The 27645-nt window shown below is 42.3% G+C and overlaps 1 protein-coding gene across 7 annotated transcripts in view; it reads right to left on the bottom strand.

Annotated features, from left to right (window-relative positions):
* Positions 1–27645, bottom strand: part of FGD3 (FYVE, RhoGEF and PH domain containing 3) — a 111860-nt gene that overhangs the window by 21659 nt on the left and 62556 nt on the right. For 6 of the 7 annotated variants that reach the window (XM_040568131.1, XM_040568133.1, XM_040568135.1 and 3 more), the window contains exons 3-14: positions 26237–26405; positions 24545–25142; positions 15268–15357; positions 13941–14077; positions 11954–12110; positions 7791–7929; positions 6889–6947; positions 3394–3540; positions 2752–2844; positions 2198–2277; positions 1782–1812; positions 1142–1243 (exon numbers count right to left, since the gene is read on the bottom strand). In XM_040568131.1, the coding sequence (XP_040424065.1) occupies positions 1142–1243; positions 1782–1812; positions 2198–2277; positions 2752–2844; positions 3394–3540; positions 6889–6947; positions 7791–7929; positions 11954–12110; positions 13941–14077; positions 15268–15357; positions 24545–25142; positions 26237–26405 (1802 nt within the window). Of the gene's footprint in view, positions 1–1141; positions 1244–1781; positions 1813–2197; positions 2278–2751; positions 2845–3393; positions 3541–6888; positions 6948–7790; positions 7930–11953; positions 12111–13940; positions 14078–15267; positions 15358–24544; positions 25143–26236; positions 26406–26726; positions 26881–27645 lie in introns of those variants that run through there. The other variant, XM_040568136.1, reaches the window with a different exon arrangement.

Below are 27645 nucleotides of genomic sequence, written 5' to 3'. Positions count from 1 at the left end.
AGAGTATTTTTAGCTGATGAATAGCTCATGATCAGTAAGATATATAGCATGCTCTGAAAATGGATCATCACTAGCCACTGTAAGTGACAGGATCATGGACTCTGGAGGTTGGTGAAGATCTCTGCTGTCAGTCTGTGATTAATGCTGGGATGAAAGGAATATCTAACAATATCTAACATCTCTCCTGAGCCCCCTGGGAAATCAGACAGATAAAAATCCAGCATTACAGAGTCACTGAGGCAGATGTGGGAAAGCGGAGGTTCCTATGATTATTAGGTACAAAATAAAAGTTTAGGAGAGGAGTGGAAAGAAGATAAAAAGATCTCCAAGTTTAATCTCTGCAGATAGACCCTCTCTCCCTGTGCCCCAAGATCTACCATGGTTGACCACAGATGACATCAACACAGGCAGCTCTGCAAGGAATTCCCAACAATTTCCCTCTCCCAGGCCCTCTTCTCTTTTAGCTTTTAAGCAAGTGACTGTGGCTTAGGTTATTATAATTTTCAAGTTGAATGAAGAGATATCATCATTATCCTCATGTGCCAACTTCCAAAACAAAACTCGTAGCAGATACAACATGGAGTAATTCACTCCAGTTTGACAGAAACAGAATAAACTTTCAAGAGTATTCTGCATATTTAGTTGAAGAGTTGAACCCTTCTGAAACAGGTTTATTATCCATAAGACAGTATTGTTAAGATCCCTATAAAATGCATTAATTTCCTTTCAACTCCTTAGAACTTTTTCAATAATAAGAAAGTAAGAAAAAAAAAATCTAAAACCACATCTCTGAGGAGATGGAGAAAGGTAATGAAAAAAATCTCCCAGGCACACAAACATCATTCCAGACATCCAACCACTCACAACACTGAAGAACTACACCTGTTATGCTAAACGAGCCACTCGTCTGGAAAGCATGACTGATAGGTCTCTTGCACTGAACTACCCTGAGTAATTTATTCCATACCTGCATGGTTGAATAACTATGACTGATATGCATTTGAGAGCCAGAGAAATGGAGCTGACTGTAATGTAAAAAATAAAATAAGACTACTGTATTTTAAAGTTAGCTGTGTAAGTCTAGTTTAACTGTCGCTAAAACTGTTATAGCACAGAAGGAGAATTAAGCACTCAAACTTACTGATGAATCAGGAAGATGGTCCTCATCTTGAGAAAAAGAGCTATTGAAAGCTCTAAATGTTTCACTGTTCTGTTTGTGCTTTTCAATTGTTGCTTGAATAACCTGAAACAAAAATTCCAGCGGAGATGAGAAGTTTCACTAAAGAAGTCTTGGAAAAATTCATACTCAAAAACATACAAAAATTCTCATAGGAAAATCCTTAGGGTCATCATTTTAGTGAAAAACCCTTACATTTGTAGAGAAGAAATCAGAATTTTAAAACCTTAACAACTAAGAATGGTATTGTTATTTCAATACCATTAACTTAAAAACTAGGAATATTCTTAGTGTATCGTACAAGTCAGACTTCAAGAATATACAAGCTAATCTCTGACTTTTCACTCTCTTTCACTGCACTCGAGGACTGCAGGAAATGGGAAGCCATTCAAAGCCTCTTTTTGACCCACTCAAAGCATGGTGGGTCAGCAGCGGGACCCTGACTGGAGCACTAGATTCTCCACAAACATCTTTTCCACATTGGACTACTCAGCTTCCTCACAGAGCCTCATTGATACAGAAACCCCTGAAAGATCATTTCAAAAACAGAAGGTGCTGACTGCATGGTGATTTCCACCCCCTATCATAATGTTTTTGTATTAACCTGAATCCATTCCCTCTTCTCCTCTTCTGTCCTGTTAAAACAAAAGAAAAATACAGAAAACATCAACATTACATTTTCAGTATTTTCATTAAATCCAATTGTTGACATCCTCATAGCTTAATATCCATAAAGATTTTAGCTTTGCTATCTATTTTATAATCACCATTAATAATTATTGACCTTAATTATTACCAAGTAACTGCCAAAAAAGTTTGAATTATCACTGCAGTGGAATCTACAAGTACTATTATAAACATCAACACACTGACTTAGGACCAATGAACTGTCTTAAATGAACCATCTCAGTTTCTCAGCTTCTGTTTTAAAGCTACGTCATACTAGCATAGCCATATATCCTAGATTTTAAATTTGTACATAATATTCACCAACCTGAAAAGACAAAACAAGCACCATACCTGGCTTGCAGTTCCAGTGATCTCTTTTTTCCTGTTATTGAAAATGTGTGAGCTACGTTTTGCTTGGCAATTTCTTGGACCTGCAAAAAGAAGATGTCAGCTTCTTACTAGTCTCCATCTTCTTTCAACCATTTTAATAACTTACAAATACATTCGTTCTTTGAAATGCTTAGTTGAAAGGATCACTCAGAATACAATACTAAGGTAGAAAAACCAAAGGAATTGTTTCCACAATTACTCATCTCACTACAAAAGCCCTAAGTCTATCTTTCCCCCTACAGCAGTATGGGAAAAAGGTGGCTCCTGTATCAGCTAGGTGACAAGGGAAGGTTTTCAGTCGAAGAATGTACATCCTCACTAGTTTCTCACTCACCTTTGGATGACTATCTGATAATAATAAATCTTAGAAAAGACATCCAATGCTGTACTTTATAATTTTACTTTATTTCTATGTACACATACAGTTCTATTTTTTGGATTCAGAGGGGATCTGACACTATCTACTGTAGAAGCATACGTAAATATTAAGAATGGCGAAAAGAAGAGATACAAACCTGCAATCCTGCAATGTCCATCTTCTCTCGAACACTGAATTTCTGGCCTATCAGCCTCAGTTTTGGCACACAGTAAAGCACCATGCTGTTAAACTGTAACAAGGACAGACTTTAAGTTTAGGGGTTACATGTAGGACACAGCCTGCACTTTGACAGTTTAGGACTCTGGCATGTCTTACTCTATGATGCAATTCTCAAAGAAATTTAATGAGTAGGTTGGACTCGCACATCATTACTTGAAAGAAGTGGACAGAGAAATATGTCATCCTGCCACTTCCCCTTTCTCCACATCTCTCCATACGTACCAATTCAACTGCCTTGAGAGCAAGTGAGAGCTATTCTCTTGGTGTTGGAGAAGCTGGCCATCTCACTCAGCAATGTGGGACTGCTGGAAATGCCCCTCTGGGGGCACTTCACAAAAATGCAGCCTCTGAAGAGGGAGATGGAAGGAGACCCCTTTAAGCCTGACAAGCCATTGGCAAAGGCACAAGCATGGAAGGAGGAAGGAAAACCTCAAGGGAAGAACATCAAATGAAAATTGCTGCTCAGAGGAAGGAGTAACTGGGCTCAGTTGGTAAGAGCTTTGGAAATATATCACTTCACAGCACAACTCTGAAAATAAGAGATCAACAAAAAACTCACCAGGAATAAATATCTATCCTGTGCTGTGCCATTCTTCGCTGACAGTTTCTGAATGTGTCCTTCTTTAATGAGCTCATTAGCTGGGTTAACAATATCCTCTTCACCACCGAGTCGCTCATAGACTTCCAAAAGCTTGTGCATCTTTTCCTGCAAGTACAGAACCCCAGAAATTTAAATAAAAGATATTCCACTTGGCCTATCACTCACAGTATCATTTTTGTGGTAAGTGTAAATAAGTAAAGAAAAATAAGGAAAGAAAGCAGTCTTTCACTTCTGATACAGCTTTGCATTTTCAAAAAATAATGAGTATCTTTTCCATACTCTTCTGTCTTAGTCACTCATGATTCATACTTGGATTGTATCATTTTAATAGTATTTTGATATCAACACATTAGTATCAATCTATTTGATATTTTTAGATGTTCTTGTTCAATAACAACTATGTACCATTGGAAGAAATGTCATCAGGTCCTCTAAAATCACTAGCAGGACTGGAAACCAGTATGTTAACAAACCGTTTCCAAGGTTGCAGTTATTAATTCAGCTTCCAGTTAACATCTCAGACTAAGATTTGTGCTACAGTAGGAACATTTCTTAGCTTCTGAGAAGTTTCACATTGTGCATTGTTGCTGACACAATGACAGGTAGGTCTCGTTCAGGAAGCACAGTCACATTCTGCATTTATAAGCAGAGTCTAAAACCTCAGCTCTCTGGGGAATGCTGCAGTCCTACCCAGGTGCCCCTGTGGCAAAAAGCAGCTTATGAAATAGGCTTAAATCGACTTAAAAATACAGTTTTAATATCATTCAAGTATACTTATGTCTTTCTCAAAATTCTTTATAAAATGTTTACTCTTCCCCTTTCAGCAAAGCAACGTTTACACTTAATATTAAGTCAACTACATATTAAAGTCCCCCCTGTCCCTCCTGTGCAGCATTCAGACGGATAAAGGCAACCCACTTGCAGCTGCTATAATAAGTACTGCAGCAGCTTTAACAAGTCAGAATAAGAAAGGTGCATAAATCTTGCTACTGAGTTAGAGCATTTAGAAAGGTTTGGCTTTTAACCAATATGCTGGACTGATATGCTCCAAACGGCACTGCAAGCAAATAGTCAGAAAGTGAGGACAGAGATCTATGCAATTACATTTGGAAAATATGACCAAACACATCTGTAAACAACACCTCAATCCGTCTTCAGATTAGGCTGCAATTTCAGGTTTTCATACACCTTACTTACCTCCATTTGATTTATTTTACCATAAACGTACATTACGCTAGCTTCTATGCTAGTCAATTAATCTGACCAAAACAAACCAGCAAAACCAACTAAACAAACAAAACCCTTAAAATAAACACACTGCCAAACAAAATGGAAGTGGGGTGGAGGTACACACAAAACAAACAAGGAAGTCATCTCAATCCCTAGAGCCAGTACGATTTTTCCAACAAACTGGAAGATGATCCAGAGACTCCACTAATTCAAAGAAAATTTGAACTTATCAAACTACCGTTTGGGGGAAGAAACTAGGATACTAGGGGCAGGTCCAAAACCTGAGGGATACCTGCACATCTAGGAAAAGATATTTTGAAAAGTCACTTTTGGAAATGTGGTTTACTTCTCACACTGACACAAAACGAAGAAGCAGCCAACATTAATTCAAACCTCTGCTAGCTTTCTGAGATTTTGCTACAGCATTTGCTTTTCTTTCGGTTTGGCTCTGACCTCATGCAGCTGTTCCCACTGTCCCATGGGGCTCTGCAGAGGTGTGTGCGCACAGGACGCGCACTGCAGCTGGGGCTGCTCTCGCCCTGCATTGCTCCCAGCAGCCCACCGCCCTCCCCAGCCTCCCAAGCATGCCCAGGCACCTTCTGCTGGGGACAGCAAACAAAGTGGGATATGTGTGTTGGAGCTGGGAAACCATGAGGTCAAACCTGAAATTCTTACTTGGATAATTTTCTTTGGAGCTTCTGCTCAAGCAAAACCTATTAATTACAGGAGAATCAACGCAACAAGACTCTAGGTTCTCATTGTCAGTAAGCAGGGCGTAGAAAATTATTATAGCAGCTTTTCCTAATAGTTTTTTTGTTTTGTTTTGTTGTTTTTTTTTTTTTTTTTTGCATATTACTAGAAGACCATCCAACACAGAAAGCAACTGCCTGGTGACTTCGTCTACCTGCTGCCTGTGAAGCTGCTGTACAAAGGTCCCAGCAAAATAGCCGCTACTTGTGGAGTTGTCGTTCGAGGCCCCAAACCAGAAAAGTTTCCACTGACACTTATCTTCATCAAGAGAACATGCTAGACTCAAATAGAAATAGATGGTTTCGAAACTGGTTTTCACTGAGACGTAGCGAAAACAGACAGACATCAGCTGGTTACTTCCCAGCAGCAGCCGCAGGAAAGGCGGGCTCCTGGTGGCTCAGGGAGCGCCAGCCCCAGGCAGGCACCCAGCGACTTCCTCTCGTCTGGGCAGAGCTGTGCCCTGCTGCCTCCACAGCCCTGACACCTAGCATGACTCAAAACACCAGGCTTCTAAAATAAGGCTTAAAGAGAAAAAAAGAGCTGAATGGGAAGATGGGGGAAAGAAGAAGCAGTATATGCAAGCAAACTGAAGTGAAGACAAAAATATAGGAAAGAACCTCCTCCTGTTTTTTTTTTTTTTCTTTCTTACAGAGATTCTTGAAAAAAAAAACAATGTTTTGAAAGGACAGAACAAGGAAGAAAGGGTATGATATGGAATGGGATGTAAACCTTGTAACCCATGAGTGATCAGTGTGCGTTAAGCCTGATAAGCGGTGTTTTAGAACTATGGGATACACAAGCTCCCGAGGCACTTGTGTCTACAAAAGGGATAACATCCGTAACTATGAAGTCCTTTTACTTTGATGGTAGTGCACTTTCAGTCCTGTAAGTAAAACATCCCTAACATTCAGCATTAAAGGCCTCAGTAAAACAGGAAAAAAAAAGTTCAGACCTTGTGTTTTAAAGTGAAGCGTCAAAATCTCTGCTATCTTAGGCTGCCCAACTTTAGAAGTGAAGTAAAGTTTACCAAAGCTACTGACACACACTAGTCCCTCTGTGCATTTAAAACAAGGCAAAATTCAACCAAAACAACCTTCAGTCTGGAAAGGACTTGAATTAAAAATAGCATGAAAATCTGTAAGCAAAAAAATCTATCCTTATGAATAGATAGAATTGAAACATTTTTCATTGAAAAACAAGTAATGATTTTATGAAGGTCTCCTTTTTCAGTGGAGGATGGATGTTCCCTTAGGAAGGAGGAAGGTGAAATTTGGGATGAACAAGCCATGGTAACCACAACAGGATCATTTATGATAAAGAGAACTCAGATACTCAACAATAGCTTAAACCCTGTCACATCGTATTTGAAAATTCTCTCCAGTCTTACTTTACTATGCCTGTGGCAATGGAGAACTATCAGTTCGAGCAAATATTTCCAACAGATTATGCTTCCATTACTCCATTTCTACTCACCATCTTTCTGATTGCTGCATTCGAATGGTTTGCTGCTGTAGATATGAGCTCCAGTGATTCTGTGAAAAAAAAAAAAAAGTAGCAAGTTATACCTTGTCCAGACTGCATCTGTTAATAGCACTTTTTTTTTTTTTCATCTTCCTGCTTAGTATTTTTCCTGCAAAATTGCAAAAGGACTACATTTTGTCCTTCCATAAATTAAAAGGAAGGCTTATAAGTAGTTACATACATAATCACTTCTGCACTTTCAGCTGGTCCACGTGCATCTAATTATTCGATCTTTCTTTCCTGGAAGCACATGTGTGACAAAAGATTTACCTTCTAGGAATCAGTCTAGCTCTTAAAGTTAATGGTAGTCACACTTAAGTCTTCTGAAGCATATTTTAAGAATGTCTTCCTAAAATGGGGCCTGTGTGCTTATGATAACGTGAACTGTGCTTCAGACATTTCCTGACAGGATCGAGAACTCCTAGATGCCAAAAGAAATCCATTTCTCTTGTTATTCTGGGTTAACAGAGCCTAACCTGCCTTCCTAGGAAGCACATACATTTAAGACCATTCATATTTTCCTCCTCCAGCTATTCCATGGACGTCCTCCTGTATTTGTCTTTGGGCATACAATGGATTAAATAAAAATTCCAGATGTTCTACCATTAGCAGCTTCAATACCTTGTCACTGTTTACTCGCTAAAGCTGTCTTCATTCCCAGAGCTGACCTATCAGCTCTCTTCTTCTCTACTCCACGAGCATCCTGAACCCCTTTGTACTAAGCTGGCCAATCATTTGATTAATTCAATTCTCCATTACTACCATAGCCCTAGTTGAAAGTATCTGAACATGTGAAGGAAAAAATTCTCCAAGATTTTACTGTGTTCATTAGACAGAGAGGAGTTTACATGTACTTTCAGCATCTTTCCTGTCTGGAGATTCTTCTGGAAGTTTCTTTAAATAGTCCTTCAGGAGAAGTTCATAACGGGGAATCCTTTGCACGGGTTCAAGCATGTGATGCTGCAACGTAAGGTTTCCACACACCTCCTGTTTCTGTAACGGAGAGAAAACAACCATAGAAGGCTTTGGTTTTGGTCCCATTTTTGCTGTTAAACAGCAAGGGAAAATGGCCATTCATGTATAGTTAGAGGAGCACATGAAAATTTCCCAAGCTATCAGAGCTGACAAGTGTGAACCTTTGTTCCTTGTCTCTGACATTTTCTGCAGATATACAACAGTATCTTACATTTTGTGATTCTTCACATGATCAAAAAAGCTCTAGGTAGCATTCCCCCTACCCCCCAGATTAAATAAAATCAGAAACCCCACAGGGATACACTGTTTGCTAGAACTTACTGTACAAGCAGCAGATACACTGCTCACCTTTGAAGTAGCTACCTCAAATTCTCTCATTTTACTTGACCAAGAAAGGGGGTTGGTTTGAGACTGATTACATTAAATGTTACCCAATAATTACTCAATTACTCTGCTTGAAATGGTACTGAGTGTTGCAGTGTGCTTATTGTCACAGAAGCCCTAGGAAGTAAAGCAATGTTTCTATTTATAAGGATGGGGAGGAGAAATGAGAAACACAGCAAAAATAACTAACTTGTTTTAAAGCAGACAGGAAGTTTGTGAGTGATACAATCTCATTCCTGAATCCCTCATCAGCATCTTAACGCCAAATATATACACACGCAATCGTCTCCACTGCATTATTTTTAAGTCAGCTTACTGAAGCCACATTTCGGTCTGTTCCACTGTAAGCAACCCCTCATCTACCATGCTAATCTCAGTATTCTTTTCTCAGAGGAAGGTGCTTGTTTCAGGTATTTGTAGTCTTCCACATAACTATCACAGCCCAAGACACGCTGCTGACTTGCCTGATTCTTGAAGCAAAGCCTGGAGATAACAAGATGACCGTCTGATAGAAAAATATTAACCATCCTTCCAGAAAGATGTAAATGGGCTTTAAAAACATATCTTGCCACTGTGTAGTGGAGTGAACAGCATTTCTGTTTAGAGGAGATTAAGTGAATTTGTCTCTCAGAGTTTTATAGCACAACGTTTCCCAGAAAACACAACTGGGATGGAAAGAATCGGAGATTCCAGGAAGCACTGAGACACAGAACTGCACTACTGCATATTAGCCCTTGGCTTATATTCCTAAATCCACTTACTATAATAATCTCCATTGTCTTTTCATTACTGTAATATGATGAACCCTAACACTGAATAATAATAGGGAAGAAAAGGAAGAAGTCCATTCCAGGCTCATGTCAGTTGGACTAATACATCAAGTGGATCCTCTGTAAAAGTCAACAATCACAAAACAAACCAATCCAAACAGGAGAACTTTCACGTTACGTGATTTCCAAAACTTTACGGAGTTCACATTACAATTCAGATGACTTTACTAGAGGAAAGATAAATGTTTTTCTGTGTTTAATTAATTCACGTGAGAATCTGAAACATAAATATATATTAAAAGAGCACTTTTCTGATGGTGTAACTAGAGAACTTACAAAAGAAAACTCCTAATAAACTTACCAGCTATCAAGTTTTTGCACTGGTAGGTGGATGAGAAGTAAACAGAAAGTAAGTTTATCTTCAAGGGCAGCTAAAGTAAACTTGGCAAGTCACAGTCATTCACTTCCAAGTCCTATGGGATTTCTGGTTTTGTTTTCTCTAAGTTAGCGTAATTAATAAGTGTTAATGCCTTAGCCTGTGTAACTGCTCCATTAACAGCTTGGGTAGACAGTGTATTCCTGCAGGGTCACAACAGGCTGCAACTGGTATTGTGAAAAGTAAAGCTGAAGGTCAGGAGAGGAGCCACATGAATGTAATCCTGGATACCCTGCCAGCAGTCAGGGCTGTATGAACCCTGCAGCAGTGGTCCTGTGCCAGGGACAGACAGAAAAACCTATAGCAGCTCCACTGAAATCTAAATGCAATTGTTTAATTATTTGCATATAAGAATAATACAAGCAGAACACCAGGCTAAAGTTTAGTTTATGCCCACCCACACCTTCTGATAGACTGCAAATGTCTGCTCTGGTTCTATAAACACAGGCTATAGAAGTTCCCAGAGTAGCGGGGACAGAGGGGAGAAAAAGAACAACTTTTGCCTGTAAAAGTACCTGTAGTTTTTGATAGCACAGAGGTAGGTTGGATGAGTAGACTGAGTGCTTTGGGTCAAGTCTTTGCTGGATGCACCGTGGTCATGACAGAAGCAGAAGGTGCTGTGATGCTGCTGCTAGAATAATCTACAGTGAAATCCTGTCATCAGTAGGCTTCAGAATTGCAACCCCTACAAGCACTGCCTGCGCTAACACTACCTGCCACAGCTCTGCTCGAGAAATATGCATGGGCTTGGCCAGCTGCCGACGTGTTTCACAGCCTGACAGCTACCACGAATCATTTGTGTTGGCAGTCTGGTGGCGAGCGGTGTAGAGACACAAGAATTTTGGGGAGGGCAGATCTCTGTGCTGCAGGAAGAACGGTTACAAACCGAATTACACTTCAGAAAGGCACGGCAGCAGTTTGATGCAGAACTGAAGACAGCAAAATGCCCGTGTGCACAGGAAGCAGGAATTCTTACAGTGCTTGCTATAAAAGAGGCCCGATTCCCTGTGGAGCCCAGCTGTGCCTCTATGCCCCTTCTTGGCGTGGGTCAGGCCACACCGAGTGTGCTGGGAACCCAGCTAAGTCCTCACAGGCAGGCGACACAGCTGAGCAGGGGCAGCAGGGAGGCGAGCAGGGGCCAGGAGCCCCTCGCAGGGAAGCAGGAGCCCCCGGGGGCCCAGCGCTGCCGGGTCTCAAATTCCAGCCAGCAGACGCACTTAGCTGCGCAGAGCCTCCGCGAGAGCAGGCTGGATTTAGACAGAAAAAGGTTAAGAAAAGGCCACGTACAGTGAGAGTCTGGTAGAAGAAGAACTTTCCCAGTTCCTGCTGCCTTCCCTCTGCTCCTCCAAGACACAGCTTCTGTCTGAGTCAGCCGGCAGCCCTGACCCTCCGCATAGGGCCTCTCCTCTCCCAGCTTGCCGGGGGGATTACTTGATTCCTGACAGCTGGCCAGCCGACAAGCTCCCATTTAGGGCACAGCTGTGCTCCCGGCTCAGCTTAACCCTCTCCCTGCTGCCTTCGCCTCCCCCAGAGGCCGGTGTGCACTTTCCCAGCACCTGCGGAGGGATGCCTGCAGCCTGCTGCATCCTCCTGCAGCTGGCCCGGGGTCCAAAGGGGGCAGAGGTTTTACGGACACACCGGCGTAAGCAGAGCTCTTCCCCCTCCCCACACAGCTTTTATATAGTGAGAATGAACGTGTGAAAGTCCATGCTAAGCATCCCCCAGCAGAGCTGTGGTCCTCCAGCGCTGCGAGCCCCTTCACAAGCCTCAGAAACAGCAGAGCAAGAGCTGATGGAAACCCAAACAGCCTCCTGCGCCAGGTGCTGCTGGTGACGTGCCTAAAGTCAAACACCAGGCTCAGAAAGGAAATGAACTTGCTAAAAAGCAACACTTCAACTTAGTAAGAAGGAAACAAAATTAAAAAGAGTTTACAAATGGATATGTTGAGTATCAGAGCAAGAGGATGCCCTACACAAAGGAGCACACAAGGTAGGGAGGCTCACTGGGGAAAGGCAGCAGTGCCCCAGAAGAACTGTGCCATAAGCATCGATATTTCTTCCCTCTGCTATATAAATATCAACAGAAAACACGATGTACAACAAAGCTATCCGTATCTCTCCCCCAAGAACAGAACTCATCCCATTCTCCTAATTCCAAAACATAAAAAGTGGATTTCTGAGTAAGCTGAACGTAGTCAGGATTGCCATGCAAACAGCTCAGTTTCATCCTGTAACTTCCAATTCTCCTCTTAAATACATGAATGGGAGAAAAGCTACCTACGTGAAAAATCTGTGTTGCACAGCAAAAAAAGAAAGGACTGCCAATAAAACTGTGTTTCTTCCTTAATTCTAGAGCAATATTATCTTGTACCAAAACAAACATGTTGTGTGCTGGAAATAAAATAAATTTAAATGAGGATTTCAAGGCCATATTAAGCCAATTAACAACATACCTGTATATTTTGAACAACATCTTTGAAAGGAGATGACCTCTGCATACACGTGTTCACCATGTCCATTGCCCTGTCAAAGTTCTTTACATACTCTCCATACATCTTCAGAAAAGGAGCCAGCTTCTGTAGGATATCTCCTAGCCGTGGGTTCACATTCCTGATGGAAAGAGAAGGGTAAGTACAGAAATCTGTGGAGATCAATACTGTTTTAAGAGAGTAAACACAATTATCACACTTTCACAATTGTCTCCCACAATTACACATGTATGCTATTGAGATCCTTTAGGTTAAGTTTAAAGCAATCTATTTGGTACCCTAGATGAAAACTTAAACATTAATCTAGATGTGCTAAGGATGATGTTTCTGTTCCCACTGTCACTCTTACGTGAAGCTCAGATCCAAACTGACTACACATTATTAAACATCCAACTCTCTGTCCAGAAAAAAACATTGTGGGACACACTCTACTTTTTGCAGAGGTAGCTGTACATCTTTGTCTCTTCCAAATTCAGAGGCAGGCACAGCCAGCCAGGCTGTGGACAATGCCAGAGTTGCCCCACGGCTCTTCACCTGGCAGGGGCATCCCTCCCACGGCACCGAGCCCGAGAGGCTCTCGTGGGAGGCCTCAGGTGACCCCAGCTGGGTTTGTTCCCTCTGGGCCACTTGGCAGCAGCACTCCTACGGGAGCTAGATGTGTAAATGACGAGAGCTGCACGTCTAATTTTCTCCCATTTCAGTCCCGTTGACAGTGTCAGTCTAAGACTTCTTTCCATTTTCCCCAGCTTTTCTCTCACACTGAACTCCTGCCTTGCAGTCTGTTTACACGAGATCCCTTCAGCCATGCAAAAAGTTCATGCCCTCGTCTGACTTCCAGTCTCTCCAGTTTTCCTTCCCCTTTATTACAGCTGTTCCTGTAGACATATGTCAGGTGCAAAGGTGCTGGGTCGTTTTTTATTGCTTCTGGACATTGCTGACCTATGTGAAGAAGATTGGACCCTCCCAAGGGAAATGCTAGCTCTGATCTCACCTTCATCACTCAGGGCAGTTGGAAAGGTTAACTCTGTTGAATTTAACATGAAATAAGGTGCAGCATCAGCACTTTACACTGCAGGACACTCTTTGCAGCCAGTGCATCCTCCCAAGTGGGTTCCTACATCTGCCCTACAACTAACCTTTCTGCCTAGCACTGCATTTCAGCCTCATTTACAACTTAGCACAGTTTCCAAATTTTAATTGGTATATGACCATTAGTACTCATTGAAATAAAAATCCTATTTTCTTAAAGAACTTAATAAATATTGTTGGTTACACTGTACATGTATCTCATAGAACAGAAGACCAACAAATGCTTAGGTAAAAACTTGTTCAGTGTTGTGGTGCAAAACAGCAAAAGAAACGAGTGCACTACAGACATAAACTGATTTATAGACAGAAAGTCATCTATCTTATCTGTCTAGATTTTCCTTTGATTGGCTGCTATAATGCTAATTTTGTAACATTAAATTTTATAGAACCATAACAAAATGAATTTAAATATAAAATTGATGTGTCTCATGAAGTCTCCAACACCGTAAAGTCTAGACTGTGACACGATGATGCATTTTCCTTCTTTGGATGGAAAACTTTTTTTAAATACTTCATCCACGGGGCCAAAATAAGCAGTTTGTTTCTTTCCTAGTACTACAGTTTCATAGTACTATGAAACTAGAATAGTGGAAGTGCACTAAGAAAAACAGCTCCAGTCGTACTTTGGACCAAAAAAAAAATCTCACAAAGTACTCTAGAAATGTTGAGTGCTCAGGTCTATTCCTATATTCAGGAAGATTACAGGAGAGAGAGAGGCTTAACAGACTCCATGGCAATGTATTAAATGACATCTGAACTACTGCATTAAACCATTAAGAACTCTGGAATATGATTAGGCTCTAGGGTCACTATAGTTTCTTGAAAACATACTTTAAAAACAACTGGAATGACAGTTACCCACCATTCTTGTGTAATTCTTGTTTTGAGCTCAGGAAGAAGAAATTGTCCATGGAAACAATAGATAGAAGAAATATTTGAAAAGATGCCTGTTATCACTTCAGATGAAATACCTGCTTCTGACAACTTAGTGCAAAAAACCTGTGTGAGACAAGAGAGTACCAATATTAGTTAAAAAAAATCCTACACACCCAGGCATACAGTTGCAGCGTTACAAAGCTGACTGCCTCAGAACAGACCTACAGTTTTTGACTCCTGGTACTCAGTCCTTGGGGATCACAGCACCGAGTATTTTCAGGGGGTTTACAAACATAAACCCATTGTCAAATGGGGTTAGAGTTATGGTTATGGGCTTACTCCTCCATTAGAAAAGTCTGAGGGGTTTGTAAGTCAAAACAGATTAAAACTACCGAGAAGATGAGAGCTGGTGTACTTGGGAGCTAAGAGGCAAAGAACAACCAGTCCCCAAAGAGCTCTTACTGCTTTTTACATCAAGCAAAATAAAACATGTTTGTTTTGTTTCTCTGCAGGAAAAACTACACTGAACAAAAGTGAAAGACACTCCCTAGTTTTTTAGGGTCTTGAAACAGCCTTTGCTCATCCGAAGCAAACATGGGAAAGTTTTCCACAGAGGTCCTAGTGCTGGAGGGCAGAGGGCTCTTTGGACGTTACAGCTTCTAACAAGATTTCTACCAAGGTGCCAATTTACTTTCATTCTTAACAATGTTACTCATCCTCATTTTTACTTCTTTCCTGAATATTCATGAATGTTTTTCTTTATATAATACATAACATAGACATTATAGAGATAAATATAGAAATGCCTGAACCATGTAGACTCACCAAAACATTTTATGTGGGAAGAAGTTTGGATTCATCATCCTAGTTTTACTTTATCCTCATGTGTAAACGTGACAGAAAACAATTACGAATCACAACGGGGAAAAACAAAAATCACTCTGAGCATGGGGCTGACCCTTGTTGCCTGATTTTAGTACAAATCCAGTCTATTGTCCTCTGCAGAGCAGTCATAGATTTCATCATTTTTGGTGCCTTGAGTGTCCCTATGATTTCTTCTCCACATATGCTCAGAGAGGTATCAAATGCTTATAATGTCTGTATCATGGGCTGCTGCTTTCCCATTCCTCTTTTCCTAACCCTCGGGCTCCAGCTCTGAGAACCAATGGCCAAAAGCTCACCTCTGGGCCCCACAGCAGGCACCCTGGCAAGCCAACTCCATCTCCCACCACCAAGTCATGTTTTCACACTATCCAGCTTTAGGTCAGAGGCTGAACTGAAGACAAAGCATAGTTCATTCAAAATTGAGTTACCTGGTCCAACAGATGGAGTCTTTTCACATACGCTTCTTCTGTATGGAGCAGTTCATTTGCAATGTTGAATAGCTTTTGGGGCTCTGTACACTGAAAAAAAAAAGTTACGAATAAGACAATCCATCTCCTCCTATGAACCTAACTTTCACCAACTGTTCCCCTTTCCATTTTCTCAGCGGGCCAAATTCCCTGCCAGTACAGAAGCCTGAAGTGAATGGGGTTAATACATTTCAGAATCCGCTCCGCATTTCTCACCGAAGGATCAGTTTGCTCTAGAGACATTTTTAAAGCAATTTTCTGAAAGTGCAATTAGGAATGTATTTAACAGCTGGTCAGGATATCATTTTAATTCTTTACGGTTTTCTATAAAGAACCAGAAATACCATCCAAATTTGGAGACACATCTTATCTATTGGATAACTAAGACACTAGATTATAAATCAGCAGGTCTCCATTTTTAATTCAGGTCCTGTGACTAAAAAAACACAGAAATTAGAAGAGACCTGTTTGGCCAGAGATTTCACTCCCCAGTCAGTGAAGCATTACTCTCTGTGGAATATCTCTAACAGCTTTGTGCAGCTTTAAACACCCACCAATTTCCTGGAAAGAATTCCAGCAACATAACCAAAATCACCCAGCAAAGTCTTTCATTGTGCCCGTTATAAAAATAAAATAAGAAAGGACTAATTCAAAAGCCTGGAGTTCTGAACTAGTAACGAAGCATCACCTTTATTCACAGGTTAGCCAAAAGCTACACAGGCTCCATAGATTCTCAGCTTTCTAAGGGCTTAAAAGTACGTGAATTGGTACGACACAGACCGCAGCTTTCTGACAAACTCTAGATACCTTTAAGGGTCTAGACTTCAAACTCTGTGCTTATATTATAATCAAAGTGAAGGTAGGTTCCAAAACTCAGGGCTGGTTGGTTTGTGTTCAGGAATGCAAACATTGGAAAGTGGCAGCAAGGTCAAGCAAGTGTAGGGGAATTTTAATGGACTGGAGCTGGAAAAAAAAAAAAGAAAAAAAAAGGAAAAAAAAGACTGTGAGGGAGGCTAGAGAGACGTATAAACGGTTAATGGAACAGAGAGCATCAGCTTGCTGCAATTATTCACCATTTCTTCCACAGGAAAACTAAACTGTATCAAAGAAAATGACCGAGGTGTTGCTTCAGACCAAGAGCTGCCTCCCTGAGCAGTGCACCAGGAGCCCTTCAGCACACGACACAGCAGCTGGTAAAGGTTCACCCAGGCTAGTGCAAGGACAGGACACATCCAGGGAGTAAGAGTCCAGCTGAAGGCAATCAAGAACAAAGCACTGCTTCCGCCTCAGGAAGCACCTGGGCCCCTCAGCAGCAGCAGGGATTTCTATCCCAGACACCTATCTCCGGGTGCGTGCTAGCACATTGCGCACACACTACTGGCCACCACCAAGCTGTTAGAAAATGTCGGTGAAATGCCCTCTTTAAGCTGCTTCACTGCCATCTTGTTTTAATTATAAACAAAGTTGAAAAGAAAAAAAAAAAGGGAAAAAACCCACACACATTTAGGCAAACTGCACTGCAAGGGGAAGACCTTAAAGGCTTTTTTAAAGCCCGCCATAAATCCCAGCAAACCAGACCCTACCTAAAACAAGGCACCACTTAGCATTAAGTATCCTCAGCTGATGCAAGTATTAAGTGAAGGAAAGCGAAGAGCTTTGCTGGATTTGAACCAGTGTCAGGCTCCTTCCTTCAAGGCACTCCTCCTCTTCCTACCTCCTCTTCCCACGCACAGACCTGGGGACCTGCTCGTGCCACACAAAGGAGCCCGGACATGTGCTCGGCCTGCCTCACTACTCTAATTATTTCAAGCAAACTTGAATATTCTTCTAAGCTATTCTAACGTGCTACACGACATCCTGCTCCACTCACTCATGTGCTATATATTAATATTTGGGGAGGAAAAAAAATCACAACACAACAATGCTTTGAAGCCGTTATGGGGAAACACGACATATTACGGTTTATAATGAAATACACTGCTGGCCATTAGGATTCCACTAACTACAAGGATCTCTCGCTGAGAAGGAATTTATCTGCCAGTTTTGCTGCGAGCAGAACAGGGCGCCTGAATGAAAGGCACTGATGTCAGCAGGCTGGCATGCCAGCCACCGAGAACATCCTTTGATTTGTTTGAATACAGAATTTGGAAAATAATTATTTTCAACCAAATACATTTGTTCTCAAAAGTAAATCTTTACATAGCACAGGCACTTTTTAACCTCCTGACCTTCACCATCTGCAACTCGGTTTATACTTCCGAAAAACTTGCTGATGTCTGCTGAAATACCAAACAGCGGCTGAACACAACACGAGCTTGAGCTGAGCAGAACGTTTTAAAGAGAGACCATCTTCAGCTGCTGCTTCTGCCAGGCGCAGAGACAGGCATGTTTTTCAGACTAATCTGCACCTTATTCACCTTTCAATGGACATAACACTTTATGTCAAATAGTCGATGCAGTGAATGATGTGAGACAGCCTGGTCCTCCTGCATTTTGTGCCGTGGAAGGGCAGCTTTAGCAAAGCCTGAGCTGTATGTCAGGGTACCATGGACTAGATATTTCATGGTCTATGTTTCTAAATGAAAATTAAAACAAACGTGCAAATTCAAACACAGATTATATTCCTTAGGTAACAGCCTTGTTTAAGTCTCTGTTCACATCTACTCACACAACCGCACAGTCTGAGAGAAGGCAAAGGAACCCTACTAGAGGGAAGGAAGCAGGCTTCAGCTGGATGATGTTGGCAACAAAGGTAGACAGGAGAAGAAAATCATCAGGAAGAAGACAGGTAACAAAAACTGGCAGAGCCCACCTCAAAAAAGCTTGGGACAGGCGTATTACCTAAGCAGTGAGCCCTACTAATGCTGAAGCAAACTGATAGCAATGAGACCTCACCGCATTTTTGATTTTGCATCAGTTTGTAACAGGTGAGTATCTGAGGCCATCACCATCTTTAGCCTGCTCAGAGCAGATACCCAGCAGTGAGACCACTGCCCAGGCAGATGACTTAGAGCAAAACTGAACACACTTAGCTTAAAGCACAAACTGCACAGGAACCGAATGGCCGCTGCTGGGGACCAGTGAGGCATACTTAACCTTACTCACAGAGTCCTGCAGAAAAAAAATGTATATATATATGTATATATATATATATATTTGCCATGTGTAAAGCATATAAATGATGCGGAAACAAAATATTCAGTCTCCCACCTTATATGGATTTTAAGCTGTTTTGTTCTTTGTAAATGTGTCTCACTCCTGCTTTGCCCACCATGACGGGTGGGCACAGCCACAGCCTGTTACAACTCTTCTCCACAGCCACACCTGACAGCCGTGGAAGTACTGCAGAACCTTTTTAAAGCAGTTTAGCCAGTGGAGTTAAAAGCAAGATGAGAAAAGGGAAGCAGTCGGTGTTTATTTTGTGACACAGGAAGCTTACTCCAGTGCTTGAAGAAGCAGCTGCGTGATGCTCTTTCACTTCTGTATGGAGGTCCAACAGCTTGTTTTCAGCTGTGTCTGTCCGTAAAACGTTTTAAGGAAAAAGGAAATGCCAGCCTGGAAACAACCGGCACCACGAAGGGCAGATTCTCACCTAGGTGGGAGTACATTTACACCTGCAAATAGGCAAACGTCACAATCTCAGACACAAACTGGGTGACGGCAGACGCCGAGCCGACTTGTGCAACAGAGCGGCCACCAGCACATCGCCGCTTCCTGCGCGCCTGCCCCCGGCCCTGCCCGGTGCCTGCCAAGCGCAGCGCAGGGCGCAGTCAGCCAGGGCACTGCCGGCCTCCCGCACAGCTCGGCTGCCTGGGGGGCAGGAGCGATGGCGTCGGGCTAACCTGGGCATCAGCCTCACCTGCTGCTCCCTGGGACACCCACTGCAGGCTCCCCGTCCTCCAGGCACCGCACAAGCCTGCTCTTCAACCACCACAACCACTATTTATTTGTTTATTTATTAACCTCCACCGTTAACTACCAGTCAGTTCGGCCATGCCAGCGAAGGCAGAAGACAAACACAGGACAACCCGTGACGGCTCGACCATCCCGGTTCCTCCCTCAGGCTTCACGCACAGCCGGCAGTGCCTCGCCTGGATGGGGACTTGGCACCCAGGCACGAAGGCTGACCTGGCTATCATGAGAAGCAAATCTGAGGTGAAAATTTAAAGGAAAAATAAAACAGGAAAAGAAACCTCAGAGGCTCAATGAGAGAAAATTTGGGCAGCAATTTTGCCTGCAGCAACTGTTTCTCTTACTGTTGGTTGTAGGTGACTATGTTCAGTTCGCATCTCTGTTGCAAGAGGCTTTCAGCAAATCATGCAGGAAGGCTGGGATATGGCTAGGTTAAAATCAGAACACGGCTACGCTTTAAAAACACAAGCTCCCCGTCAACAGCCACTGCTACAAAGAACACAGAAGGTCCCCAAAGATTACAGACAAATTCCTACTTGAAAGTGTTGAAAACAATATGGAAAAGTTACCCTGTGCTAGGAGATCTTATTTTACTTAGCGTATTCCAAAAAAATGGTGATGAGAACAAATCTGATTCTTCTTAACCAGCGTTATGACTAAACCACCGACCCACACAGTTCTGCGTATTGGGTAACTTGTGTGGATTTATCTATGGGCTTCAGAAGTACCACTGAATTATCAAACAAACATAAACCCCCAAATACAAAGCCCCCTTTCACTAACTTGCTCTAAACCCACTGACAGAACAAGTCAGGAGGCAGACAAAAAAAAACAAAACACACCATTATTTTGGCCACGCTCCCTAGTGTCACATCAGGAAGTGGAGATAATAACTTCACATCCTCTTCAAGGTCAAGCAAAAATCTTTTTTTCAGAATGTACGTGGAGATAATCTTACCCAAAGGCCTGACTAGCAGGACTGCAAGTCAAATTTTCCAACACAATCTGTACTATGAAATCAGAAGCGAAACTCCAGTGAAATGCAGGCAGAAGGAGAACACGTCAGCGGCTGCACAAGGCCACGGGGGACTTGATGATTACTATTATTTTACACAGCAGGTTCTCAGGAAGCAGGACAGATGGAGAAAGGCATTTTGGGGGGATTATTAATGAGCATTTATTACTCTTAGTGAAAAATATCTGAATAAGGAGATATGAAGGAGCATTCGCCGTCTCAGAAGCATTGCTCCACTGCTCCCAGGCAGTCGACTGCTCAGCAGAAGCCTCGGGTAGCGGGCTGCAGAGCACGACAGCCCCTCAGTCCCACTTTTGTCATTTCTTTTTTTGTAATCATCAAGGCTGACATGCCTCAGCTCTCGCAGCTCCTGACATTTTCTGAGATGCTATCAAAATTAATAAGCTCCCCTTGTTCATTTTCATTTTACTAACAGATCCCTAGCAATCCCAGTAAGGCACTCCTGCGACTTTAAACCATCCAATAATTGTGCGCTAATAAGTGAGATCTGTTAGACTCCGCAGCAGACTCCCAAAGGAAGCCACATCACACTCCAGAGCTAAAGCTAGACTAAATAAAACAGTACAAGTCATGCATCAGGCAGCGTTACTTCACCAGCAATGGGATGCGTGAAAGCCTGGGTGCTGGATGGAGAGAGATCTGAAGTAGAAAATTAGAGAAGAAAAAAGCAAAACTGATTTTTTTTTCTCTACTTATGTTTATTCATGAACTTCACTTAACTTGATATCCTAGGAATTACTGAGCCATCATTAAATCATTCTGCAGCTGTACTTCTTATGCATCCTCCTCCAACTATAACAAAGCTTTCTGGAAAACCTGAATGTTTAATTAGAGTGCTGGTTACCTCCGCGTGCAGCTGCAAAGTCTGCTACTAGAGGCAGAAAGGGGGAAGCAGGAACAAAGCTGCTGGCTCCTGACACACAGCTCTCCCCCAGGACAACCTCCTGCAGGATTAAGGGCTCTCTGCTGCTCTCATACCACAGTTGGTGCTGACTGAGCTCTCCTCTCTTTCTCTCCCAGGGCCAGGTGCATTATTTTGTGGAAAATCACCAGGTTTCTCAAGGGTGATGCAAACTTCCAGCCTCAGAGTAACCACAAAACACGTCAGCTTCAGATCATCAAGCTGGCTCTCCTCGTGGGATGCCACTGCCCTTTACCTGTACTGACTCACCCCACAGTGCCCCCGTCTGCAACAGAAGACCGGGAGGATGCTGTGAACACGTAACACACGAGTTGGCTTTGCAGGACCTCAGCTGGTACACGCTGCATCCCCAGAAGAGGGCACAATCCTTACACTACAGCGGATGCAGCAAATCTAGGCCTTCCCCTTCCCACGTGGCTGCAAAAACAAATTAACTTAGCGGAGCATGGTCATTCTCAAAACTGCCTTCTGAAACTGAAATCAAGTCAAAGGGCAAGGAAGACCCTGAAGTGCATCACATAGATGTCACACCTGCCCTCCTGTACTAATTCATCGAGATTAAAACACATTAACTTGTTAGACTGAAAAGCATTTCCTCCTCTAGAGATCTCTCCCTTTTATAAATTCACCAAGCACACTACAGAGAAGCATGACCTCCTCAGTGTTTTACCAGCATTATTTCATTCTCTATGGACATTTAGCCTAAGGAACAAGATTTTAAAACAGCCACTAAAACTCTGCTCCTACAAAAGTAAGTGTTTGTGGTGTTTGTCAGTAAAGCACTTCTTAATGATACAGTGAAGTCTTCCACTTGGGTTTGCCACAGTTGGTTTGATACTGTGTGCCTAGCCCAAACTTAAACGTAAATTTAATGACTAGATTAAAGATTTTCTAATTTAATGCATTAATTTCTTGCTGGCATGTTGCAACTAATAATAATTTTAAAAATATTTCAGTTGCATATACGCCCATACCTATCTATTGAGAATATGAAATAACTGAAGTATTTCACAGCATGCATATTTATGTATAAGCATATACATCAGGGAAAGTGAAGAGCAGCAGACAGAAGCCCTGGACTGCGGTGGTGATGCTGCCCACCGGAGACGTAAACAAGCTTCCTCCCACAGGCTGCTGAAGAGGCACCAAACATTGGTGAACACAATGGACGTGAAGTCCTAACAGAAGCCAGTAGGAATCTCTCTCATTAAGCGCTTTCTGGAGGACCCCACACTAACTTCTCGCACACAAGGTAAAACACAGGTCTTCGGCAGCTTAGACCCTGCAGTCCTGCTGGATCCTGTCTCATACTGTCACGGATTTACTCCTGCACAAGCCCAAGGCCCTGTGTACCACAGCCTTCCGAGCCCAGCTGAAGGCGGTCAGGGCTGAGTTAGGGGAGCTCTCGCCTGCTCCTGGGAAGGGGAGACAGTCTGATGGGCTCCTCCTCCGGAGTCTGCCCCAGCTGCCAGGTGAGACTACAGACCCACAGACAGGCAGAGATCACACCCTCTCCATCTACAGAAAGCAGTCAGGTCTGGCCAAGCAGAGCTGGTTCGTGCAGCCCTTACTCTCTGCTAGATGTTTCATCGCCCATTCCAGTCCATGCCCACCACCAAACCGCAGCACTGCGGGGTGATGGGCACAGCATTCAGGCTCCCTTCTGGCCAGGATAATGGTGGGAGTCAAGGGATTTTGGAGACTGTGAAACCTGAGTCAAGGCTCTGGTGTGCTTTGGTCCCTCTAGGATAAAAACCACTAGCTACATCAATCTAAGATATTGCAATTATGCAGGAAAATTGTGTCGCCGTGTATGGTGGGGCTGGGTATTACAGCTCATTACAGGGCTTGGGATACAACCAACTTTCACTTTGACAAGCAGTATTTACCAGAACAAACTCCGAAGCGTTGCTTTCAAGTCAGCTATTACTCTGACAGCGATGGTGTCACTGACACCAAAACCGGTGTTTCTGCCTGATGGGTCTGTGGGACGCAGGCAGAGCTTCTGGCACTTGGATCTGTCAACACACAGTAAGTCCTGGGCCCCCTGCAGTGAGGTGCGAGTGGGCAGCAACACCTGCCTCTGGCACACCGAGACAGTACCTAGTGCTCCTGGACAGCAGGGTTCCTCTTACTCAAGCTGGTGTAGTGATGGGATTTCCCTTCTTTCAGAAAGTCGATTCTTTAGTTACCCTGAGAATATGAAGTCTTGCATTTTTCAGTTGTTAACACAGCAACTTTCATGTAAAGGACAGGGTGATAAAAAGTCAGATTAATTTGAGTTTGACATCACTGAATTTGCAAAAGGAGCAGTACAGCTGTTAAGTATTGCAGGGGCAACACCAGTCCCAGACAACAATGCTGGCATTTGAATCACATGAAGGGAAGGCGAGTCCAATCACACAAGCCTGAGCTTGAAATAAAGAGGAAGAACTGCTGCATAAAGCAGTGCATTCACTAGAAAAAGTCTGGGGCTTTTTCATACCTTCCAGTAGGTATGTTTGTCTCATCACACTGTCTTCTATTCTTGGAAAAAGGCAACACCCCAGAGCATTAATTGTACTCTGAAACTATCCACCGAACAAGAAGGGGAATATTTTGCAGATGTTTTGCTCTAAGCATCTTGTGTTTTATTTTTCTGAAAAATCTAACCTATCTTATTTCTAAAAAATAACCGTCTTGATAAGCAGATAATCGAATGAATCTGCCGTTAACACTATACAGCTGTAGCAAATGCACAACAGCATGGACTCCATTACTCTGCATTCAAGGAAAATCTCTTCTAGCTAGAGTTACATGAAGAGTAATTTGATAGAGTAACTACCCTGAAAACAACTTTTTGCACTCGAGTAGTAGTCACACCAAAAGAAACACAGGCTTCTTAAGAAATAAAAATAAAAGCCTGCTAGAAGAGATTTTCAACATGCAAGTCCCTCCAGCATGCAAGACCCTATTCCTGCAACATTCAGTATCCAGTTAGCCCCCTGCTTACCATGGAGCCCTGCTGAAAGCAACATGATCTAGTGATCAAGTGAGGAGCTAAACCTGCACAAATTCAAACAAAAAACACAAGGTGCAAGTCTTTACCCACAAAAGCACTTCAATTTTAATATCTTAACTCTGGCTGTGATGGACTCTCTTACATTAAACCTTACATTAAATCAAGACTGGAAACCCTTCTGCAAGTTAGTCTAGATTGGGAACAAGTTAAGACCTGCATCAAACAGGAAATCAATGACTGTCATGATCCTCTGACATAAAAACAATCGAACAATAAGACCCAAACAACAGACCAGAGCGATGCAAGGAATCTCTAGCCGGAGTCAGGAACTGGCTCCAGAGAACACAGAAGTAACACACTACCTTACCTTGTTTACATCCAAATACTCTAACTTTGGCACTTCTGCCGTCTCTTGTTCCTCACTACTTCCTTCATCAATGTCACTGTCTTCATCCTGCGTGGAGTCTCTCTTCTGCTCTGCAGAGGAAGATTTGGGGCCCTTTTTGTCTGGTTCCATCTCCCCCGGATTCCCAGCCACGCTGGGCTTCTTCTGTTCTGCACCTTCTTCGTTGGGGAAAGTTTCTCCTGCCACGCTACAAGAAGGGCTGTCAATGCCACTGTCTCTGTTAGGAATTTTACCATTACTGCTCAGTTCTGCAGTTGAGTCTTTATTGCTAAGCTCTCTAGAGGGTTCTTTGCTCACATTCACAGCAGTACAGTCTTCATGGCTTTTGTTATCGCCTATGCTTAGCTCTTTAATTTTCATTATGTCTGTGTTAGATAGATCCGCACTGCACGGTACATCTGGCTCATTTTCATCTGGCTCACTTTTTTCATTTGTCGAACAGCCGCTGGAAGCTACCATGTCACAGTCACACGAGCTCGGTTGTTTGGATGAGTCCAGGCCAGGCTCCATCTTAAGAGCTAAATTTAGCTGGTTCCTTTGAAGAATATGTACAGGTTGCCTGCAGGTGAAGAGAAAGCACCCCAGTCATTCCTATTAACACTCAGAGACTTCAGAAGTGCCTCAAAAGAGACAGGGCCTGACTGTCATCTGATTCAAGCTGTACTTCTTACAGCCCCCTCATAATCCTAGGAGGCGTGCAAACACATCACTGGAACAACATTCACCCAACAATTTCAGGTAAAAGCATACCACTCCTAGACATAAGTTTAACTGAAAGAGTACCATTGGAATCCCAGACCTTTAATACTCCCCACGTGGCCTTGAAGAACAGTTTAGTTTGAAGGTTTGTGGCAAGGAGAACCATCTTTTAAAAGAACCATTTGTTTATGGGCTTGTTTAAACAACAACTCAGCCTCTCCAAGAGAACAAAGCCTTTCCAGCAAGTTATTTTCTGCCAGAGAGGGGATGTTTCTGAAGCACAAGAATGCATTAGTTTCTATCTGAAGAGGCCTTACTAGATTCACCCAGGTGATAGTACATTCTAAGGCACAGTACAGTGTCTCTGTCCCTATCCCCCTCTTTATGAAATGAATCACTTAGCTCCATCAGGCAGATTTGGTCTTTGGAGAGGATTTTTGTGTTTGTAAAAGGAGTTGCTTTACATATATTTATATATACATACACAACCCTATTTAACATCTTTTGTATATAAAGTTTCAAGAAACAATTATTTATTATGCCATTTCACAATACACTGACATCGAACTATCCTGCCTCCAAGAAGCAACATAACAGTAAGTCTGACATTTACTGAATCTTAGACAGAAAACTCAATTATTTTATAGCACAATTTCCTATAAGGTGAAAAACAATTTGATATCAAGACAACTTACCAAAAGCAGACTCTGGACTACTTACTTGTGGTAGAATACTTAAATTCATTGGACCTTCAGCTCCAAGTTACAAACTAATAATCACTGAAATACATGCTTTTATAAAAAACTCTTCTGTAGTCAGTCAAGTTTTGCACTTTCAGAAGAAAACATCCTGAGAGGAGTTTCTAACGATGATTACAATCAACGTTTTCTCTTGTAATATTTTAAGTTAAAATTGTAAAAGACAGATTAGAGCAGATCTCAAAGACATATTTACCTAATACTTTCAAATTTCTCAATGAGAGTGTTGACTCCTGCTGATATTGGTATTTCTTCCTCTCCAGGCACTAAGCTCCTTGATGACTTGGGATCAGCTGGTAAAGGCCGAGAAGGTGCAGGAGGAATTCTTTCCTGCCCAGGTTTGAGATGTATAGGCTTAGGAGGTACTAATAAAACAGAGGGAAAAAGCACAAGGATAAATCTCCCCTCTTTGTTATTCTAAACTGAGAAAAAAAATCCAAGCACGCAATGCAGAATGAAGAATATCCATTCTTTCAACCTTCTTTATAAATTATGCTGGTGCAGTTCCAAACTATTTCTTACACAAAAGCAGACTGCTGTACACTAAAGAAAAACGACAGTCTTCTATTTTGCATTTCTACAGTTGTATCAGATGAGCTAACGAACAGAGCGGCTCAGAAATTTACCGCTTCCTTGTTACCAAACAGGATGCACAGCTCACACTTAGTTTTTGCAAATGGGCTCACCATCTCAATCACACGAGTTTCCCCTCCCATAACTTTTCAAGACTCTAGCACTCTGTTGAACCTCTTATACTGGAAAAAAAAAAAGCAAAAACAAAACAAACCACCAAAAAACAATCCCACCATGGATTTCAGTGCCTGGTATTTGCTTGGCCAAAAAACCCACAAGCAGAACATAATAGCTTTTCTTCCTCTCATTCTCCCTCCCCCATCTCTTCCGTGGTGTAGTCTTCATAAATTTCCTTCCTCTTTTGGTTCTACATTGAGTTATATACTATATAAATAAAACGCATTGTAAGAACGTATACATTCTGCTTAAGAATTCATTGGGAGGCAAAGATGCAAAGTCTAATACAGTATTAAAAGGAAAAAAAAAGTCATTTTAAAAAAATGTATTCAGACCTTATATTGTTGCAGGGTAAATGGGTTTGGAAATACGCAAGCAGTAACCCATGGCAACAGGTTCACGTGCTGTTACAGTTTCATACAGTGAAACCAGCTTCACATAAGCAGACCTTACAGGAGGAGGTAGGAAAACCACCAGTGCAATCACTCCCAAGGCACACGCTACTTGGAGCAGTACTGCCAAATAGCCCTTCTGATCTAGACTATCCAAAGAGTTAATAAACAAATTAGGAAACTCTACATATGATTTTTATTAAACAATGCTTTCAAGAACAATTTACTTCAAGCATTTCCAATTTTTAAATGGTCCATATGGCACATCAGCATAATGTGATTAACATTGTAATGGAGCTTTAATTAGCAACTGTTCTGAATGCAATTTCAGGGTTACTTTCTTTAGGAAGATAACGGAGGCATATACACCCAAAATAAGTCAACTGCCGTTGTCCCTACCCTGCAGAAAGCCGACTGTGTTAAGCTCCAAGTCAGCCTCAGCATCCGCCCTCCTCTAGCTATA

The sequence above is a fragment of the Cygnus olor genome, chromosome 10 (assembly GCF_009769625.2).
Source record: "Cygnus olor isolate bCygOlo1 chromosome 10, bCygOlo1.pri.v2, whole genome shotgun sequence".
Lineage (NCBI taxonomy): Eukaryota > Metazoa > Chordata > Aves > Anseriformes > Anatidae > Cygnus > Cygnus olor.
Note: the sequence above shows the minus strand (reverse complement) of the source record. Positions and strands in the feature narration are given on the sequence as shown.